This window comes from Balaenoptera acutorostrata, chromosome 8 (genome assembly GCF_949987535.1).
Source record: "Balaenoptera acutorostrata chromosome 8, mBalAcu1.1, whole genome shotgun sequence".
NCBI lineage: Eukaryota > Metazoa > Chordata > Mammalia > Artiodactyla > Balaenopteridae > Balaenoptera > Balaenoptera acutorostrata.
Window position 1 is genome coordinate 68,478,839 of NC_080071.1, and position 18,614 is coordinate 68,497,452.

Below are 18,614 nucleotides of genomic sequence, written 5' to 3' on the forward strand. Positions count from 1 at the left end.
AGGTGCCAGAAGGGCGATGGTGAACAGTTAGAACAGAAGCTAACAAGATGAATTGCAATTGCGAAGCTTAATGGCAGTTCAGAGACACATCACACCATATGAGAGACTCATCACATTATAATGGGTATTAAGTATTATTAAGTCACAAGTATAAGAGTATTTCTCCAACTTCTAGTTATGGCTTAAAGTTTAATTTGAGACCTGGGGGCATTCAGAGGAGACCATGCCCTTAGTCCCCGTCCTCACAACTAATCATAACAGTGCTAACATTTTAAAATACCACTTTAAGAAGTCAGTGATGTATAAAATTGTGCCTTGTTTGGTTCCAATGCTGCAGGGAAATGTAAAGCAAAAATTAATTTGATCCCCATGAAGTACTAGTGTGATTTTGGCGTCAGTGAACAGAATTTTTGCTTTGTAGCGAAAAAAGGGGGTTTGTAGGGGAAAAAAAGTTTTCTTAAAGCAATGAGGTTTTGTCCATTGAAGTTTTACCTTTCGGTGTATTCTTTTTTAAAGAAATCAGTGTTCCAGCAGCTACATGAATTTTTGCAAAGAACTTTCTCCCTGTGCATGCATGCATAATGTAAGGAATTTAAATATATATGTATTTTAATTGCAGAATTTAAAAATTATATTTAAAGAAATATTTAATAATAAAATTATATTTAATAAAATATTTGCAGCTGTGGTAAAATTGATCATTAAGACTCTAAGCCTCTAGAGATATGCAAAAATCATTTTCTAACCTACTTTATATGGGAGGCAAAGAAAAGCTGCCATCACCAACAGTCAGTGTGTAATCTCTTCATTATTATATGGAGGATTTTCATGTATAGTGATTTCGTTAAAAAGGATAGTCATAAATTTAACTGAACAATATGACAGAATATACTAACCCTAGAGTTAATAGCTAAAACTCACTGGACATCTTCTTAGGCAGAATGGGACCAAATCTACCTAAGCTTCATATTAACTGTGGATAAAGTAATTATATTTCCATATTTCCGGATACATTATGCTTGAAAAAAACACATTTTATTTAACGTGATTCCACTTGGACAGAAGAATTCATATAAATTCATCCAAATACATAAAGTCAGAACTGAAAAGGACCTAAAATAGTACTGCTAATATATAAACGGGGTTAAGGCCAGTAAATACAAGAGAAGGCATTTCATTGAGTTATGTAATGAAGCACTAAGAAAGAAAGTCCACCATTGCATTTTGATTTCCTGAGATAATCATTCATTTAGCATGATGTTGTGTAGACTTCAATCACAGAAGAGCCCTGGTAGCCAGCACTGTTGCAGTTAATTTGCTTTATTATTCCTTCATGTATAAATGGGGAGATTGGTCAACATCTATACCATTTATTTGAAGTAAAGGTCTTCTTTTCTCATCATTGCCCCACCCTGACCCAGCTACCTGCTATGAGTAGAAAGATTTAATGGAAGAAACCTTACCTCTAACTTTTCACAGCAGGTTGCAAGAGAAAATTGGGGGAAAGGAGAAATATGGATGAAGGGCAAAAGGGACGCTGAGCCGGGAAACATTTTTTCTTATTGTTGGTAGTTTAACACATATTTCAAATTTTAATTTATCACTAGCAAGTATCAACCACGTCTCAACACTTAGTAAATAGATCATGTGCGTGTGTGTGTGTGTGTGCATGTGTACACGCTCATTGGTTATATTTCAGTGTTCCTAATTTTTCTTTCTTTTCTCTTTCCTACCCTACTCCTTCATACACAGAGACCCTCTGTTTCTGCCTTCTCAAAGTTAATCCTATGGTCAAATTACTTGGGAAGTTTGAAATATTCATAGCATCAATTTTGCGTAACTAGGACTTAGGGAAAAAAAATCAAGATTTAGATTTTGTCAAAGGATCCTTGTCAACTATTATATGTACTGTGTCTCTACCAAGACCCTTTCCATAAGCACAGATCCTAATACAAGAAAGGCGTAATGTAGGTTTATGTGGCAACAAAATCGTCTTTGATTTTCCTGCAATATTTCCATCAGGGTTTATTTTTAGTTGCTATGAGTAGGCAATCTGCCTTGTTTTGAAGTTTTCTGGAACGCCCTTTAACAATAAATGATTTACTCTAGAGTAGATCAAGAGCCCTCACTGTTTTTTCCCCTCTGATTGGGCTATTCAGTGATGGCTAGTGAAGAGCACCATCCTGACATCTGCGCTTCAGCATTGCTCAGAAACACAAAGCAAGCATTTTATTTGAAAAAGACAACTCCAAGTGACATGAATAACCTTTTATCTTTAGTACAGAATCATTAGGAACAACCATAGCATTGTCAATCCAGACGTCCCTGTAGAGTCCACAGGCATGACGCAGCCTCAACTTGGCTTCTGGTTCTGTAGCCAGAAGTTGGATTAATGTGAAAATGATAATTAGAGGAAATATTTGTTTTTCTCATTTTTAAAAGACTTTCTTCCGTATAAATGTTTTCCAGGAAATAAATCAGCTTGTACTTTTCACCTTTAGTAACAAATGGTTTCTTACCCAGGTATTTTCAATCAGCTATTAAATCTGGGGCTACTCAGATGCAAGCTGACAGCTGTAATTTCTTTTTGTAGAGAGCTTATTTTATGTGTCACAAGTGTTCAATACATGTTTGATAGAAGTTTATAATGTGACTATGAAAGCCAACACCCCAGACCAGAAGGCAGAGTAGTTCCCTGGCTGGAAACTGCCAATACTGTCATGTCGTATATTTATCTTCTCCACCTGGGAGACAACACTGAAACAGCTCCATAATGAGGTTCTGACTGGTGTCTGCAGGTCTTAGAGGATTTGCTGACTTATTTTACTTTAAAATGGCAAAGAAAAAAAAAATTACATTCTAGTACTCCTCCTTCAACCTTTTCCATAGTGACTTTGGCCAAGGTTAATGCGTCTTCACCTCAAATTACAAAATGAGTGAAGAGTGGTCCTCCTAGCCCCTCTTCCCTCCTATTCCTAAATGTAAGTGCGCATCAGAATCACCTGGAGGGTTTGTTAAAATGCAGATTCCTGGGATCAACTCCCAGAATTCCTGATTCCATAGATCTGGGGTAGGGCCCAAATTTTCGTAATTTAAACAAACCCAGGTGATGCTGATTCCCTAGGGACCACATTTTGAGAACTACTATACTTGTGAAATAGTATTTTAGGAAACTGGTTCAATGTTATGTTATCACCTGGTGACCATATATTATCACTGACTTTTTGCTAGGGGAAAATGTTAGAGATTGATAATAGTTCATTCAGTACATGATTAATGTATCAATTGGTCAATAAGTGTTTTTTGGTCACCTTTATGGTGAGCTTCCTAATGTACTTTGGTGCTTCCTTAAGTCTGTCCTTTGTTTAGCAGGAGGCCACTATATAATGCTCCATATTAGGGGGGCTTGACAAAATTCAGAGGTTCATTTAGAATATTTCACATATATTTGCTATATTCAAGGCAACTAAAACATGAAGAAAACCTAAAATGCCATTTCAGTCAGTCCCTTGCTTTCCAAGCAGAATCAAACTTGAATAAATGATTATCCAAATTTTCTGCCTAACCTATTCTTAAAGAGACTGCCACATAGCTCATTAAATTACCCTGATGTCATTGACTTACTCTCTGATTTTATACTTTTTTTTTTTTTTTATGTCTAGCCTTGAGCTTCTTGCATCTAAGCCCATTTCTTCCTGTTGGGTCCTAAGTGGGAATAAAAAGCTACTATCTTGGGCATGGTTAAAATCTGTGTTCTAGAAGGCTGCCATGAATAATCCCTGAGCCTGCCTTAGCTGAGATTCATCCATTTGCATTTATCTTTTCCATTTGCCAATAGTTTCCCCTCATAAAACTGCAGTTCTGGGATTGAGAGGGCCAGAACCTGAAAGAATTTTATATTTGAACATAGTCTTGGGGTCTTTTCCTAGGATTTAGATCTTTTCTCAAAAAAACCTCTGCAAGTAAATATTAGGAGGTTTTGTGTATTAAACATTATCAAAATTGTGCAAGGCTCTTGACATATTTTATCACAATTCTTAGTTTCTCTGAAACTCTGAAATAAGACCATATCCATGATTTTTTTCAACTATTACTAATATGGTTTCTAATAGATTATAAAACATTTTCTAAAGTAACCAAATTATGTCATCTGTTTACAAACTTTTTATGAATGAAAACAGCCAAAATCTTCTAATTTGAAGCAGAATGGATGTTTTTAACTCTGTATAGTTTTGCATACTCTGTTTAGCTAGGTTACTCAGACACTCATGTTAATGAGGTCAAGGTCAGAAGTTGAACATTGGGTAGGCGACTGAGCTTTGCTTTCTTTTACCCTGACCACTGTCTTGCAAATACTGGCTTTTGGTCACAGGAAGGAGGTATGTTCAGAACTGAGGAACCCTGATGGCAATAGACAGTACAGGGAATGCAGTCCAGAAACTGGGTGAGTCCAGCTGGGGCTCTCGGAAGAGCACAGCAATGGACTCTAAGAAAATATCTAAACAGTGAGATTGAATGTTAAGTAAGCCTGTCGGGAAGGAAAATATATGTGAGAAGAAAATTTGTTTGTGTTGTAAGTGTGACAGCCAGTAGAGGAACCCAGCCTTGGGAGCTAGGGTGCAGGGTCAGGAATCTAGTCTCTGGGAGGCTGAAAAAGCAATTATTTTTAATAATAGTAATAATAATATTTAATGAGAACTATTAATGAGCCTGTAATCGTGCTAAGTTACTGTACTAACACTTACATAGGACTTATTCACTGAATACCCACAGTGACCCTATGATGTGGATACAGTTACTATTCCCATTTAACAGATGAGGAAGGTACATCATAGAGAGGTTAAGTAAGTCGCCCAAGGTTACACCGTTTATTGTGGAGCCCCAAGAAGCAGATACATGAATATCCTTACTGCTGTTTTATAAATGAGGAAATGGAGGTTCAAAGACATTAACTTTTCATACACATGAATAGTAAGACAGGATTTGAAATGCAGCTTAGTGACTCCAGAGCCCATTCTTTTACTCTTTGCCAAACTGAGTTCCAAATGATTGACTTATTGTAGGGAACGGTGCATGAACTACTAGGACAGGGCCTAGTTATTGAAGTGCAGTCCAAAGTTAGAATTCAGCAATTAGCACGGGTTGAACAGCAAAACATCCAACAAGGCTGACTTGGTGCTGAGCGCCTAATCCAGGTGACTTTAAATTCTCCCTGACCAGGAAAAGGGTTCATCCAGAACTGGGGTGAATCTGATTCTACAGGCAGAGACTAAGTGGATTAAATAGGGGGTGAAGGAATTTGAGGGGTAAGAAGTAAGACAGTAGAAAGCAAGACTATGTGGATGGAATTTCATCTATATCGGAAAATAAGTAAGAGCTTATACTCACTAAAGGAGAATAAAAGGATAAAACTTGTCATCTTTGAATATAAAGCACCTGGCAACACATGGCATTGCCTTTTATGACATGAGAGAATGCCATATTGCATGACTAAATGAATAGCATGTATATCTGGAAAGTGAATTCAGTTAAATTCCTTTAATTTCAGCAATCATTCCGTCCGCAATTCCTTGGTGTGGCTGAACAATTACACAATGAAGGCTTCAAGGTATGTGATATTATTTTTTTAAGTTGTTTTCTGTCAGCATTCTATCTGCAAAAAAGAATCCTGAAGAATATTAGCGAATAAAATAGCGCAAAATACAGCCTCTCCACTTGACAGATATCTAACTTGATAGTTTCAAAACGTCAATGGAATAAACTAATTAGAAAGACTAGCTTTAAGTTTTAACACAATTACCACAAACTCAATAAAATTTGCTGGCTAAAAACTTAGAGAGTTTTGCGTACACAGAATTGGGATAAAGTTTCAATGTATTTCCATATATTTTCCATTTTTCCTTTTCCTGTTTCCATATGAAGTCATAGTTTCCAGGTGTTACAGTTACAGGCAAAAATTCTTTGCCATGAATATCTCCACACAAAGCCTGGTTCTGTAAAACAGAATGAGTCCCAAGGCTCATTGGACCTGTGGTCATGAGGGTTTGTTGGCCTAATAACAATGAATTTTCAGCCATCAATAACTCTTTATTTTTCTCCTCTACAAAAGCAGTTACAATTGAGGTCATTAAATTTTTTCTTACTGCAAATATTTTAAAAATATTTAAAGTGCCCATGACTCTAGATGCTGAGTCTAAATCTCTATTTCTGACATCATTTTGCATCTCATATTCACCAGTTTTTTCTGCTCTATGTTTTAAATGACACGTGCGTCCCAGTGGGCGTCTTTGTTCTATGAGAACTTTCCCTGTGATACAGTAACCGACTTTTCCATCTCAAATGCAGCTCTTTGCCACGGAAGCCACATCAGACTGGCTCAATGCCAACAATGTCCCTGCCACCCCAGTGGCGTGGCCGTCTCAAGAAGGACAGAATCCCAGCCTCTCTTCCATCAGAAAGTAAGAACTGGGCAGAGTATTCTGAGGTAGCAAAACAGATGAAGGATTAACTTTGGGAACTAGTGGGATGTAAATATATCACCTTACCCTATTGCAAGTCTTCTAAAAGTCTTCTTAGTCATCCAATTTAAAATGACGAAATTTGTGAACGATAGTAAAGCTTCCTTCTCATGAACTTTGCTATTACTACAAAACACATAATTCCATATATGTACATGGTGATATGTAGCATCTCTCAAAATGTCTCCTAGTAAGTATCCATTTCCTTGACTGACACCAAGATCTCAGTGATGAGAATCATGGGCATGAAGAATGTAATGTAGCACTCTGTATTTTATGTCAAACTTATATTGTGTATATCAAGAATGCTCAGCTGAATTTCACTGATGTTGTACATCAATGAATCAGTCAATTTACTGAGGACTTGCAGCATGCAGGACACTAGGGGGAGTGCTATGGTAATGTCATCTATTGTATTACCTAATTTGCCATTCTTTGATCAGGTTGCTTATTATGCCTTAGGCTATGTCATCATTAGGGTTTTTGGGGTTTTTTTAACATCTTTATTGGCGTATAATTGCTTTACAGTGGTGTGTTAGTTTCTGCTTTATAACAAAGTGAATCAGTTATACATATACATATATCCCCATATCTCTTCCCTCTTGCATCTCCCTCCCTCCCACCCTCCCTATCCCACCCCTCTAGGTGGTCACAAAGCACCGAGCTGATCTCCCTGTGCTATGTGGCTGCTTCCCACTAGCTATCTGTTTTACATTTGGTAGTGTATATATGTCCATGCCACTCTCTCACTTCGTCCCAGCTTACCCTTCCCCCTCCCCGCGTCCTCAAGTCCATTCCCTACTTCTGTGTCTTTATTCCTGTCCTGCACCTAGGTTCTTCAGAACCATTTTTGTTTTTTTTTCTTAGATTCCATATATATGTGTTAACATATGGTACTTATTTTTCTCTTTCTGACTTACTTCACTCTGTATGACAGATTCTAGATCTATCCACCTCACTACAAATAACTCAATTTCTTTTCTTTTTATGGCTGAGTAATATTCCATTGTATGTATGTGCCACATCTTCTATATCCATTCATCTGTCGATGGACACTTAGGTTGCTTCCATGTCGTGGCTATTGTAAATAGAGCTGCAATGAACATTGTGGTACATGACTCTTTTTGAATTATACTTTTCTCGGGTATATGCCCAGTAGTGGGATTGCTGGGTCATATGGTAGTTCTATTTTTAGTTTTTTAAGGAACCTCCATACTGTTCTCCACAGTGGCTGTATCAATTTACATTCCCACCAATAGCGCAAGAGGGTTCCCTTTTCTCCACACCCTGTCCAGCACTTATTGTTTGTAGATTTTTTGATGATGGCCATTCTGACTGGTGTGAGGTGATATCTCACTGTAGTTTTGATTTGCATTTCTCTAATGATTAGTGATGTTGAGCATTCTTTCATGTGCTTGTTGGCAATCTGTATATTTTCTTTGGAGAAATGTCTATTTAGGTCTTCTGTCCATTTTTGGATTGGGTTGTTTGTTTTTGATATTGAGCTACATGAGCTGATTGTAAATTTTGGAGATTAATCCTTTGTCAGTTGCTTCATTTGCAAATATTTTCTCCCATTCTGAGGGTTGTCTTTTTGTCTTGTTTATGGTTTCCTTTGCTGTGCAAAAGCTTTTAAGTTTCATTAGGTCCCACTTGTTTATTTTTGTTTTTATTTCCATTTCTCTAGGAGGTGGGTCAAAAAGGATCTTGCTGTGATTTATGTCATAGAGTGTTCTGCCTATGTTTTCCTCTAAGAGTTTATAGTGTCTGGCCTTACATTTAGGTCTTTAATCCATTTTGAGTTTATTTTTGTGTATGGTGTTAGGGAGTGTTCTAATTTCATTCTTTTACATGTAGCTGTCCAGTTTTCCCAGCACCACTTATTGAAGAGGCTGTCTTTTCTCCGTTGTATATTCTTCCCTCCTTTATCAAAGGTACGCTGACCATATGTGTGTGGGTTTATCTCTGGGCTTTCTATCCTGTCCCATTGATCTATATTTCTGTTTTTGTGCCAGTGCCATACTATCTTGATTACTGTAGCTTTGTAGTATAGTCTGAAGCCAGGGAGCCTGATTCCTCCAGCACCGTGTTTCTTTCTCAAGATTGCTTTCGCTATTCGGGGGTCTTTGTTTTTCTGTACAAATTGTGAAATTTTTTGTTCTAGTTCTGTGAAAAATGCCATTGGTAGTTTGATAGGGATTGCATTGAATCTGTAGATTGCCTTGGGTAGTATAGTCATTTTCACAATGTTGATTCTTCCAATCCAAGAACATGGTATATCTCTCCATCTGTTTATATCATCTTTAATTTCTTTCATCAGTGTCATAGTTTTCTGCATACAGGTCTTTTGTCTCCTTAGGTAGGTTTATTCCTAGGTATTTTATTCTTTTTGTTGCAGTGGTAAATGGGAGTGTTTCCTTAATTTTTATTTCAGATTTTTCATCATTAGTGTATAGGAATGCAAGAGATTTCTGTACTTTAATTTTGAATCCTGCTACTTTACCAAATTTGTTGATTAGCTCTAGTAGTTTTCTGGTAGCATCTTTAGGATTCTCTACATCACTAGGTTTTGTAAGACATTTATTTCAGCACACTATGTGAGCCTTCAGGAACACCATTACATCAACACTTATGGAGCTATGTGGCACAGGTATGTGGGAGATAATTCTCAGGTGCTACTGGATGTTACAGACTACTGAATGGCTAAGTCATACCAAATTCTATGTGATATACTATTTGATAAGGCTCTTAAGAAAGTAACCTAAAATTATTATCACATTAATAAAAGAAGGGCACATTGTTCTGACCTTAGTAGACTTCTAATGATGGTATATGCCCTCCTTAGGGCTTTGTAAAACAATACTTCATGCTTTTGACATTTTGATTAAATGTCTCCTAGTGTGTGTAGTAGCCCAGCAACAGAATGTGAAATGTTTTAATTTAAAATCAGGCGACCTGTATTTCCACACCATCAGCTGAGGCACTGGGAAACAGGCAATGAAGTAAAGTTGATCTGAGGGGGTAGTATGGGGGCCGAATGGCCTTCAGTGCTGGAGGAACCACCTCCTGTAAAATAAATAATTGTCTATCAAATTACCAATTCTTGCTATGGATAGATAGCATTTTAAAGAGAAACAGATATTTCCGTTTGATTAGTTAGGCATTCACCAGAATTCTTTCAAGAACACAACAAAAATTTATAACCCCCAAATGTGTGTAATTTGTACATCTGCTTAAGAATAAAGGAGGGTTGGTGTCAATCAACTGAGTATGGCATGGACTTGAATGGTTAAGACAGTAATTTACATTAGTATTTTAAAAAACTAATTATAAAATATACATAGTCTCCTGTAAACTTGTGTTTATTTGGTTTATTCCTCCAGGTTGATTAGAGACGGCAGCATTGACCTGGTGATTAACCTCCCCAATAACAACACTAAATTTGTCCATGATAATTATGTGATTCGGAGGACAGCTGTTGACAGTGGAATTGCTCTCCTCACTAATTTCCAGGTATGTTATTTTTCTCAAAGATAGCCTGCCTGAGGGTTTTTATTTCTGTGCCTCCCTTAAGAGTGCACATCTCTCTTTTCCCTTTCTTGTAACTTTCAGAATGGAGAAGAATTTCTAAATAGAATCTAAAATAATGGTCTATTTTGGTAGGTCATGGCCTATCTGAGACAGTTGGTGATCAAGGAGTTGAGATAATCAGAAACCATGGATAGCCATGGTTCTCTCATTACCCATACAATTATCCTTTAAATAACATGTGGTGTGGCATGGAATAAAGATACACAATTTTATTCCATCGTGTCTAAATGAAAGCCACCACATAAAAGCAACAGGTTAATGATCATTGAAGATCCAGATACAGTGCAAGCACTTGTCCAATTCACAGGAAATGATTGCAGGAGGTATGTTCCCTTCTACTTGGACATGACCCATCAAATTTATCACAGGGAGAAGAAATGTTTGTCAAGACTCATTAACTTTCTGCCCATTGTATTTTTTTTCCGCCTCAGTCAGTTTTAATCCCCATGGGGGGTGGGGGGAAATAAGCTTATTCATGTTGAGGTCTGAGATACAGGAGAAAGTCCCCATTAAATAAAAATGTTTGTGTCTTCCATCTCCTGCCCCTTTGAAAATTGGGTACAGAAACTGTGACTTTTTGCTTCTGCTTCGTTAAACATTTGCTTTCATTTCGTACGCGTTGCTAAGATTCCTACCCTTATATTTTCAGGTGACCAAACTTTTTGCGGAAGCTGTGAAGAAATCTCGCAATGTGGACGCCAAGAGTCTCTTCCACTACAGGCAGTATGGTGCTGGGAAAGCGGCATAGAGAAACGGATACCCCATCTCCATTCTTAAATCAACCTAAGCCACTTTTTTATCTAAAGGAACTGATTCTCAACTTTCTTTCCCAGAGACAAATATTGATATCAAGCTTTATTTCAGTTTACTTAGTTATGCCTTAATATTCTCTTCTTTCACAATTAAATTGTTGTCAGTCACTTTTTAAAAACCTTACTTAGAGAGTCCTTCCTGAGTAACTGTTCTTCACGAGAATTCCTTCATTTACTAATGCCTTATTTTTGGTGGGCTAAGCTTACCTACATGCTTCTTTGCAGCTAACATTTTATGGTGCTGATTAACGATGATCAAGGTCGAAAAAGTTGCTGCTCTATCTTCTGAACTCTTTCTATATATACTTTATGGACACTATTGTCATTGTTTTTAAATACTATCTGCCATACTCAGGACACTTTAACAAAGGCAGAATACTATAAAAATGGTTAAAATGAAATATGGATTTAATTTATGAACTCCTCCATCATGATGTTTGTGTATTGCTTCTTTTTAATAATCATTCTCTCTGGCTTAACCAGGAATATCCTTATCCCCTCCCACAGTGCTGAATTTGAGAAGTGTGACAGAGGTCTTTAAAGTATGGATTTCTTTAAAGGGCCCTGGTTTGCAGTTTTGTGTTTTGTAGTATGTCAGCAGATGGTGGATACCGCTGAGGTGGTTTATTCTTGTTTTTCTTTGGATTTTTAACCTGAGCCAAGTGAAATCTTCAGATTTATGCCATCTCTGCCACCCCCCCTTCTTCCTGCCAACTTTGGAATAACTTGGAAGTTATGTTCATTCCCTTCAGATTATAGATTCTGTTGATCTACTGAGTCCCACGCTGCGATGAGAGTTTTACACATATTAAGCACAAGGTCCTTGTTCCTTCTACATATAAGAAAAGTCCTTCCTACAGGCAGCCTTTGTCACTTTTAAACTTTTTGTGTTATTACAAGTGCTCTAATTGTGAACTTTTAAATAAAATGCTATCAACAGACAAGACAGTTGTATTCTTGCTATTATGTGTTCATTTGTTTTTACATTGATACACAAAATCTGTTCATTTCTCTGATGAAACAGGGTTTTGGGCCAAGATTATATCTTTTTTTCTTTTTCTATTCAAAGCCCTATAGGGTATGAACAAATTAATATTAAAATTAATGAAGCTAAACTGTTACATTTCTCTTTTTTTTCCTCCTCCCATCCCTTGCTTATAAATCTCATAAAAAATTTATTATATTTTTATGTAGTTATATACTACCCTTGATCTGGACCCTTTCAAACATACAGCTATAATCACACACTGACTAATGATTGCCACACATATATAATAAATTAAACTTTTAAAAAAGTCTTGCATAACACAGAGAAAAGCACTTGAACCCAGTCAGAGGCTGATCCATATTGTCTGAAAGACAGTGTCAATGGCCGTGGTGATACCATATCCCAGAAATACCACCTAAAATGTGGCTTTGTGAAATTTCTAAGATAATGAGGACCTAATAGCTTTTATCCTTTCCCTTGATATAGATCTACATGAAGGCTTTTAAAATTTATTTTCCCCTTTTTTCCCTCTTGTTATCATTGTGGTTGAGACCCTTCCTTACTTCTTCCCCATAATATTATATTAATATACTCCCTGATCATCGATTCATTCACCTAAAAATATTTAATGAGTTTCTTCAAGTTTTAGTGTAGAATATACTATGATCCCTCCTACACCTATTATTCTAGTACTTTTCTGATGCTGTATTACTTTGCACCATCACACCACCAGCACCACCATAAGTAACTAACATTATGGAGTATCTGCTATTACTCAGGTAGTTCTAAGTCCTTTACATGAGTTAACCCATCTAATCCTCAAAATATCCCTATGAGTAGGTGCTGTCATCTCCATATTATAAATAAAGAAACTGAAGCACCAGAAGTTAAGTAACATGCCCAGGGTCACACAAAATGCAGTTTCATTTCTTTATATCTTGTATTTTTTTTTTAGAAATTCTTCATTTTTATTATTTATTTTATTTATTTATGGCTGTGTTGGGTCTTGGTTTCTGCGCGAGGGCCCTCTCCAGTTGCGGCAAGCGGGGGCCATTCTTCATCGCGATGCTCAGGCCTCTCACTATTGTGGCCTCTCTTGTTGCGGAGCACAGGCTCCAAATGCGCAAGCTCAGTAATTGTGGCTCACGGGCCCAGCTGCTCCGCGGCATGTGGGATCCTCCCAGACCAGGGCTCGAACCCGTGTCCCCTGCATTGGCAGGCAGATTCTCAACCACTGCGCCACCAGGGAAGCCTATATCTTGCATTTTAATGAAGACAGACATGTTAAAAAAAAATCGTTTCTCACAGTGAAGAAAATACTTGCTTGTAGAGATCAGGAAAAGGCTTTTCTGGGGAGATGGTCTCAGGTGTTGTCTTGTACAGTGTGTTGTAGTTCTCCAGGTAGACTAGAGGATAAGCACATTCATTTGAGGAAATTACAAGCAGCCTCGTATAACTGGAGCTCAAGGCATGTGTGGAGAGAAAGAGCTATGGGGAGAGGTTGAGAATGAATTCTTAGTTATGCGTGTTTAAACCACATAGAAATTTAAAAACTTTTTATTTGGAAAGAATTTTGCACTTAAAAATTTGCAAAAATAAAAATAGTACACCCTTTACCCAGATTTACCTATTGGTAATATTTTACCCCATTTGATTCAGTATTGCTTTCTCTATCTATCCTCTATCAATCATCTATCTATCTATCATCTGTCTATCTATCTAAACACACATATGTATATACACACTCAAAGGAAGAGAAAAATTACACTTTGACCAAAAGTAAGCAGACTGTTAGTGACCAATTTAGAAAAGTAACTCATAATTTGAAACAAACAGAATTGCTTGCTGAAAGTACCAAAAGTTCAAAGTAATAGTTAAGTTTTGTACTGTGGAAATTTTATAAACGCTCTCAATTTTTATATTAATTTGAAGAAGCTATTTGTAAAATACAATAAAATGAATAGTAATAATTAATCAAGCAGTAGTGTTTCTAAATAATCCCTATATTTTTGTTCCTGAAATAAAGGGTTTTGGGGAAATGGAAGATGATACACACTCTCTCTCCAAGGTGCTGAAAATGAAATTATATTAATTTTTGTTTTTGTTACCTTTGGGTTTTCTAATGTTCCAAACTTTAAGAAGAACTAAACACAAATAAATAATGCATTTAGTAGTTTGGTTGGAGGAGAGAAATGCAAGAAAATGAAAGCAGATTTGTGTTTAGATTTGGCAAGTCTTTGTCCTTTTGGAACATTTGTACTCTTTTATATAAACAGGTTAACACATTTTAAAACGTCTGAATCTGTTATATATCACCAGTGCAGACAACATACAGGCTATGTCTGTAGAGCTGAATAAAAATCAAAGTAGCATTTTCCATACTGAGACTTCAACAGCAGGCAAGGAGGACCAGCTCTACTGAGTGGGGTGAAAAGGAGCTCAGCCAGCTTGTGAAATGAAGAAGAAAGAGGACTAAAGAATGATCCAATTAGAGATGTAGGATTCTACGGCTTTGGAAAGGTAAGTAGACTATTTTAACTGTACTTTTGTCAAACTTTCCTCTTAAACAGCATTCCTACTGGAAACTTTTAAAAACAGCTACTACATTCATGTATCTCAACAGCTGCAGGTACTTGAACCTCAGCTTCTACAGTGTCCACAGCCTCTTGAACAATGAAAGTGGAAATTATCAGAGAAACAAACCAAGGCTGAATGCAGTTAAGTGCTCTGTAATTACACACCAGTATTACCATTTGGATGCTGGCGCAGCTCCCCTGCAGGCGCAGGTGCCAGAAATGCTCACATACACCCAAGGAAATCCACAAAGACCTTTCATTATATACTATTGGAGACACCCTTAGCTTGAAAAAGACTAGCTTAACTTTCCATCTTTCCTGTCTTTCTCTTACCACTTCTTTTTCCTTGGCTCTTATGTATAAAAATTCTATTTTTCCTAATGAATATTACTGTGCTATTTTATGAGACGCTGTTGCAATTGGTGAGTGTGAGGGGAATGTGGCAGGAGGAAGAACGTCCATCCTCCTCCTGCGCGGCTCCCTGGGCTCTGTGAAAAATTGGTAATAATTGTCCCTACTTCTTCTCTTGTGCACGGTGTAGGGTGCAAGGGTTCCAGAAAGAGAGTTTAAGTACCTACAGCTGTTGAGATCAATGCAGTAATGAATAAAAAACAAAAAGAACCTCAGCAAGTCAAAACTAACACCATTTGTGAGTGCTCCTTGTTGCTTTAAGATCATTTTTAAAGTCTTTAAACTTTCATTTTATAAAGGACTTGTGTTCACAAAGAAAACTATTGATTATTGACCAAAACAAAAAAATAGGCTTTTCTGGTAGCGGTAAAGGTTCACTTTCTCTCTCCTGAAACTACCAGCCTAGCTAATTATTTCTTTAAGGTGTTTCCTAGAAGATACACACAAACTCCAGAGAAGTGCTTTTGTTCATCAAAGGAAGAAACACAACAGTCTCACAAAAAAGTCAAAGATGCTGTGTTCCCAAGTGGCAATTTCCCACACAAAGCTTAGTGCTGTTGGCAGCTGCAATGAAGACAGGTGAGATATGAGCATGCAGAAAAGAGAAGAAATCCCAAAGCTCAAAACATGTTATTAAAAAAGAGAAATAACTTGAAAATGTATGTATTTTATTAATAAAAATACACTCTAATATCCAGTGTCTAGGTAACTATATTTTTCTTTCTGAAATTTAAGCTCATTCAGTAATCTCCTTCATAGTCTCTCTTCTACCTGCCTATGCAAGGTCCTGAAGGATGAAATATGGCATGGCTTTGAGGTCATTAGCATAACAGAAATATTCTGCTAAGTGTTTCCCATAATTCTTTACAAGTTTCCACATAGAATTCTGCAAATGAAATTTATATGGATTAGACTAATATTTATTTTAATCTCTCCATTCAAGAGGAGTTACATATGGATCCTTTTTAAAGAATGTTTTCTAATTAAACTAAGGACATAATTTCATATTACTTGCCAGGTTTTATACGCTTTCCTTCCCATTCATAATTAAAATATATAGGGAGCTGCAGGGGGAAAATGGTATTGTTGCAGTTAAGATGTGAGTGAATAGGAATTTTTAGAGATTGTTTTAAAACCATAAGGCACAAGCATTTGAAGTAAATTAGGTTCATACTTTATTCATTATATCAGAATAAGATAAAGCAACACTGAATTGACTTTCCCAGTGTTGGGGGGCCTCCAGAGCAAAAAGTTACCTTGTGCTAAATCTATCATTACCTGCCTTGGTGTACTGTGTTAAGTCCTGTTTTCTTCAGAAGTAATTCACTCACTCTAGGGTCTGACTCTGTTGAAATCTGTGGATCTGTGGGGCCCCAGGGACTTATAAATGTAAACACATGGTACTTTGTAGACTGATTCATCAGGGAATGGTCCCTGGCTTACCCTAATTGGGTTTTGCCATGCTAATCTCTCTGGAAGGGTGATTTCAAACATATTTTCAGAAGTAACTGAAACACATGGTTCTTTGATTACCATATTTGTACTAATGTCCATATGAAGGGGTTGCTTTTAATCAATGATGGTTTTCTTTGATCCATTGAGGTTATTCCACTATAAATAATTCCAGGTCATCTCAGCACTTATTTTCTTCAACCTGAAACCTAGAGCTGAAAGCCAGTCATGAGTCTCTGGTACTTACACAGATCTACAGAAAGTAGGGACATATTTCCCTGTTACATTCCTGGAACCAAAATTATAATAGGTGTTCAAAACTATTGAATCCACAAAATTTTGATTCTTAAAAATGATTGTGGTGCAAAGTGTTTGATCAGAATGATTGTGTTCCTGTCCTCCCTTTTAGTTATAAGTTCCTATCTCCTCCTTTGGCTAAGGGATCTTGATCCAGTTTACACCAGACCTCCAGTCTTAATTTCACTCTTCATATATTTAGGGGGCTGCAGAGTTTGTAAAGGAAACCCTGTAAACACTAATTTTCCAAAATCTTCAGTCAACTTTCTCCTCAAGACTAGATCAACAGAATTCTCTTCAACTTTAGTTATTGTTTCAGTAATCTTATTAATACTTGTGTATATCTCAGTGACCATGATTTTAAATAAGCACATATTTATCAACCTCCAAGAGTGATGTTTAATCTACACCTTCATTTGTTCTTTCTCCATTGTAGTTTGTTCATGGCCACTCACCATTCCTTTTTCATCTTTATAATTGCTTATTATAGAGTAGTTCACACAGAATAGTCATGCAAATCTACTTTTTGGTAGAAAATAGACAATTTAAGAGTATGTAGTTTCTTGTATATAGTATCTCCGTATCACTTTTCTTTAGCCGTTTGTGTCTTATATTTATTCATTAAATTCACAAACATTTATTGAGCGTCTATAAATAAAATAGATTTGGACTTACAAAGTTTACAGTTTAGGGGTGGATGCAGAGAGTTTAAAAAATACTATTATGATAGAACTTGATTAATGCTTTTGTAAGGGAAATTTAGGGGCTATATGAACACATGCCTGGGGCAGATCAGGGCAGGCTTCCATAAAGAACATCTAAACTGGAACCCGAGGGATAAGTAAGAATTTGCCAGGTGAAGAAGTGTGGTGTGTTCTACAGTGTGTATGCACAGTGAAAATAATGTGTGTGAAGACCCCGAGGCAAAGAAAACATACTGTGTTTGAAGAATTGAAGAAGGCTGAGTGTGACTGGAGCATCACTCATGCATGGTTGATGGTGAGGCTGGGAAATAGCACAGACTAAACCCTAAGCACCCTATAAGCCATGTTAAGGAATTTGGACACTTTGCTAAGGATAGCAGGAAAATGTTGAAGTTAAGTTAGAAGGTGACATAATTATTTTAGCATTTTGGAAAACTCACTTTGACTGCAGAACGGAGAATGGATGGTATGAACCAGGATTGGAGGCAGAGACTAGTTAAGAGGCTAATGCAGTGATCTAACCCAGGACAGAGAGAGAGAGGGAGAGAGGGAGAGACAAGAATCACTTGGACTGGAATAGGAAAGAGAAATCAATTTGAAGAATGATGTATTTGGGAGAAAGAACTGTCACGATTTGTTTGGATGAGTGAGAGGGGTTACTCAGATCCAGAGCTCCATGTTTGCCTGAGCAAATAGGTGAGAGATCATGTGATATTTTTGGCATTAATAAACACAGGAGTTAGTACTGGGTTTTGGTTGAAAATGATAAGTTCTGTTTTAATCACAAGAGTTTCAGGTGTCCATGAGAGGCAGAATGGAAATGGTGTGTAGTCAGTGGTTAAAAGCCAGACTCTGGAGCCAGTCTTCTTTGGTTTGAATCCAGGCTCTTGACGCTCAGTAGCTGTGTGATCCTGAGCAGGTTATTTACATTTTTCATACTTCAGTTTCCTCCATAAAATGGGAATAATAATCCCTATTCATAGGCTTGTCATGATTGTAAGATTGAGAAAATGAAATTAGGTACTTCAAATATTGCTGGGTACAGAGTAAGTGCTATGGTAAGTGTTAGCCATTATTATCATTGTTGTTGTTGTTATTGTGATGGAACATCTAAATGGAGATGTCTAGAGGGCAGCTCTATAGTTAGTTTTAAAGACTGGAAACATATCGCTTATAAGTATGTACATAGCTTATTCAATATCTATCATATACTGGGGGAAAAAGAGCCCTAAAAGAGGAAATTCTAATAGTTATTATTAACCTCT

At 36.9% G+C, this 18,614-nt stretch overlaps 1 protein-coding gene across 1 annotated transcript in view; it reads left to right on the forward strand.

Moving 5' to 3' along the window:
• Nucleotides 1-11,865, forward strand: part of CPS1 (carbamoyl-phosphate synthase 1) — a 145,791-nt gene extending 133,926 nt beyond the window's left edge. Inside the window, exons 35-38 of the mRNA XM_007187862.2 lie at nt 5,549-5,608; nt 6,346-6,458; nt 9,902-10,031; nt 10,759-11,865. Of these exons, the coding sequence (XP_007187924.2) occupies nt 5,549-5,608; nt 6,346-6,458; nt 9,902-10,031; nt 10,759-10,857 (402 nt within the window). The 3' untranslated portion in view covers nt 10,858-11,865. The remainder of the gene's footprint in view (nt 1-5,548; nt 5,609-6,345; nt 6,459-9,901; nt 10,032-10,758) is intronic.
• The last annotated feature ends 6,749 nt before the right edge of the window (nt 11,866-18,614 follow it).